General features: G+C 47.6%; 1 protein-coding gene across 1 annotated transcript in view; it reads left to right on the top strand.

Moving 5' to 3' along the window:
- Window positions 1–2,986, top strand: part of bambia (BMP and activin membrane-bound inhibitor (Xenopus laevis) homolog a) — an 8,918-nt gene extending 5,932 nt beyond the window's left edge. Inside the window, exons 2-3 of the mRNA XM_031872397.1 lie at window positions 875–1,156; window positions 1,906–2,986. Of these exons, the coding sequence (XP_031728257.1) occupies window positions 875–1,156; window positions 1,906–2,324 (701 nt within the window). The 3' untranslated portion in view covers window positions 2,325–2,986. The remainder of the gene's footprint in view (window positions 1–874; window positions 1,157–1,905) is intronic.
- Window positions 2,987–3,435: the final 449 nt, after the last annotated feature.

The following is a 3,435-nucleotide window of genomic DNA, read 5'->3' as shown; positions in this document are numbered from 1 at the left end:
CCCCCCCATTTGTTATAATGCAACATAGTCACTGTCCCCAATGCAGACTATAGACATCCCACTGTATGTATTAAAGGTCTACACAGCACGAAGACAGCAAGGGGTCATAAATAGAAGTTCTCTAAATACATCTGAAGTCATGTTTTTGTTGTGTTGGGGCCTACACTTATGTTTGGAGATGTCTCCTCTGAAAAACAGAGAAGCCACGGGAAGTAATGAGTGAGCAGGCCGCCGTAATGATAAGGTTGCTGGAAGCTCTTTAGATGGGACCTCGGTGTGCACCCCCCCCCCCCCCCCCCCAGGCAGTCATGACCACAAGTAAAGCTTTGCGTGCGAATGGGGAGGAGGGAGACTCCCGGCCCCCCCTCCTCCCCTTCCGCTTTACAAGTTTCCATTTGGGTTGAAAGAAATTGACTTTGGCAAAACAAACCGCTAATTATAAGCTACACGGTTCCTGTTTTATAATACGGTCCAAAAAAAAGGGACCATTTTGCTTGGAGAAGCTCTTAAATGAAGGCATACTTGCTGAATTGATGCAAAAGTGGAATATTCCCATGGGGTCTTTAAAGGTACCCGGCTGTTTTTATGGCAGGACATAGCAGACACTTTCAAAATAAAAGCAGAGCAGACCACAGGCTGCATTTGATAGGATTAAACTCCTAAAACACCAGTAAAGCAGTTTTGTTGTTGTAGGATATGCTTTTATACAAGCTGACATAACTGTACTAAAAGTTAGGAATATTAACACCGTGATCTTGATGAACCCTAAAGAGTCCTGACAAACGCACCAACCTGGAGCTGAAGGTTCATGACATAAAGTATTGTTTTAAAGCTAAACATGTTTCCCTAACTCTGCCTAGTCTTGTGTTTCCAGGAGAAATACGGTGCTACTGCGACGCGCCGCACTGCGTGGCCACCGGCTACATGTGCAAGTCTGAGCTGAACGCCTGCTTCACCAAGGTCCTGGACCCGCTCAACGGAAACTCCCCCCTCACCCACGGGTGTTTAGACCCCGTCGCCAACGCGGCGGACATCTGCGGGAGCAGCTCCGGGGCCGCCGACGTCCTCGCCGGGGCCTCTGCACTGGAGTGTTGTCACGACGACATGTGCAACTACAGAGGCCTGCACGACCTGGCGCACACCAGGGACTCGACAGGTAAAGAAGACGCACCGCTGACGGGCTGTTTGTTTGTGTTTCTCACTCAAACTGAAATCCTCTTTAGCTTTTTAAAAATGATTACACTCTGCGGGGGGATTTTTACGATTCCTCCTCAGCAAATATTCAATATTTCCCTCTTTCCTGTTCCAGAAGCAATACATTGAGCCTTAGGGTTCTTCAAACACTCTGCTGTTTATGGACATGCAGGCCACCCTTGCCCCCTCCTTCTACTTCTTCTTCTTTTCCCCTCTACTTCCCAGCTTTACAGAACTTCAATTTGACTTTTAATAGGCTCCAGCTCTCCGCCTGGGAAGCCAGGGAGCAGCCAGTTTACCTTAATAAGCACTTGGAAAGAGATCAGATGTATTCGTTTTTTTTTTTTTTTTTTTTTTTTTTTTATTAGTGTGTGTGCATCATGTCATCTTCCCACTGAGTAGGAATGTGCATCTCAGAAAGGATATTCCCAGACAGCCCTTGCATGTTGGCCAGAAGTAATGAAAAGGTGCACAGAGAGACAGAGAGGAGGCCGTCCTGTGGGATCGGTCTGTCGTGACCCCTGACCGGAGCGCGCTGTGGTTTATTAGCTCAAATTAATTCCTGGCTCTCAGTCGGGGCCGGGTGACTCATTTGCGGCCCTTTCTCACATCATCGCTCCCGTCTGAGTGTCTTATTTTCTCTCTCGGTGGTTATGCGAGCGTGCAGTTAAAACAGATCCTATGTGTGTCTCTGTGTGTGTGTGTGCACAGATCACAGCCGGTACCAGCCCGACGGCGGCAACAGGAACCTGGTGACCCGGGTCCAGGAGCTGGCCTCGGCCAAGGAGGTCTGGTTCCGGGCGGCGGTGATCGCTGTCCCGATCGCCGGCGGCCTCATCCTGGTGCTGCTGATCATGCTGGCGCTGCGGATGCTGCGCAGCGAGAACAAGCGGCTGCAGGACCAGCGGCAGCAGATGCTGTCGCGGCTCCACTACAGCTTCCACGGCCACCACACCAAGAAGGGCCACGTGGCCAAGCTGGACCTGGAGTGCATGGTGCCCGTCACGGGCCACGAGAACTGCTGCCTGACCTGCGACAAGATGAGGCAGGCCGACCTGGGCAACGACAAGATCCTGTCCCTGGTGCACTGGGGGATGTACAGCGGCCACGGCAAGCTGGAGTTTGTATGACTCCCGCCAGGAGCTACGTGACTGTCAGGACCGCCTCTTCGCTGTCGGCTTCTGCTTCTGTTTAAAAGACATTCCCATGTTTTTGTTTTTTCCATTGGACTTTTGGGTTGCTGGTTCTTTTCAACCAGTGGCGGAAAGAAAATACGAGACTGATCTCATGCCGTGTTTATTTTTTATTTTTTTTGCTAGAGGAGCACTTTACTTGAAAAAATGAAAGGCAGAGCAACAAGGAGCTGTATTTAAAAGTGGAGACGGGCAGAACTGAGGTGGAGCGAGAGCTCCGTCACTGCTCCGGAGGATCCTGGACTTTCACACTGAGCGCTGAAGGATTCCAAATCTGTCTTATTTGCACATTTGTAAAAAAACAAAACAAGTTGTTGCTTAAAACACAAATTTTACACTGACGCCAGGGTACAAAAAAGTGTTTGACTGTTGGTGCGCACACTCCTCCTGTGTACGTTTTCACGATTCAAGCTTATTGTAAAGATTTGAAAAAGAAAAAAAAAAAAAAAAATTATATATATATAATTTTTTTTTTTTTTTTGTCTGATGAAACTGACCGGTGTGTGTCTTGTTCTGGGTGAATGTCCAACATCTCTCTCTGTGATCAGACTATAAGCTTGAATGTGAGTGTGAAAGAAAAAAAACTTCCATTAAAATGATTTTTTATTTATTTCACGATTCATTCTTGTGTTTTTCACATAACATTTAACGACGGGGGGGGGGGGGAAATTACTCTGCTGCTGTCATAACAGTTTGGCACACAGTGTTACATTTTGTTAAAATCAGGGATACAAAGGTGTGTGTGTGTGTGTGTGTGTATTAGACCTGACAGTGCGGACTTGTTTTACAGTAGAGCTGCTACATTGTCAGTTGTTCTTGAACCCTCTCCAGAGGTCACGTTACACCCCCCCCTCACTGGTTGGATTTATCCTGGAAGTAGTGGTGGTGCTATTTATTTTATCCTCACTCTAATGCCTCCCAGAGTCTGCTTTCCTGGACGTCAGTGAGAAACACTGTCCCTCCTGTGTTAGTGTGTCAGTGAGGAGGGATTTTAAATATTACTTGGCTCTTATTTTCAAACGTATGGTTGATGGTCTTTATTCATCTT

This window comes from Anarrhichthys ocellatus, unplaced genomic scaffold (assembly GCF_004355925.1).
Source record: "Anarrhichthys ocellatus isolate YVR2014 unplaced genomic scaffold, GSC_Weel_1.0 scaffold63, whole genome shotgun sequence".
Lineage (NCBI taxonomy): Eukaryota > Metazoa > Chordata > Actinopteri > Perciformes > Anarhichadidae > Anarrhichthys > Anarrhichthys ocellatus.
The sequence above is the reverse complement of the archived record's forward strand: the minus strand, read 5'-3'. Positions and strand labels throughout refer to the sequence as shown.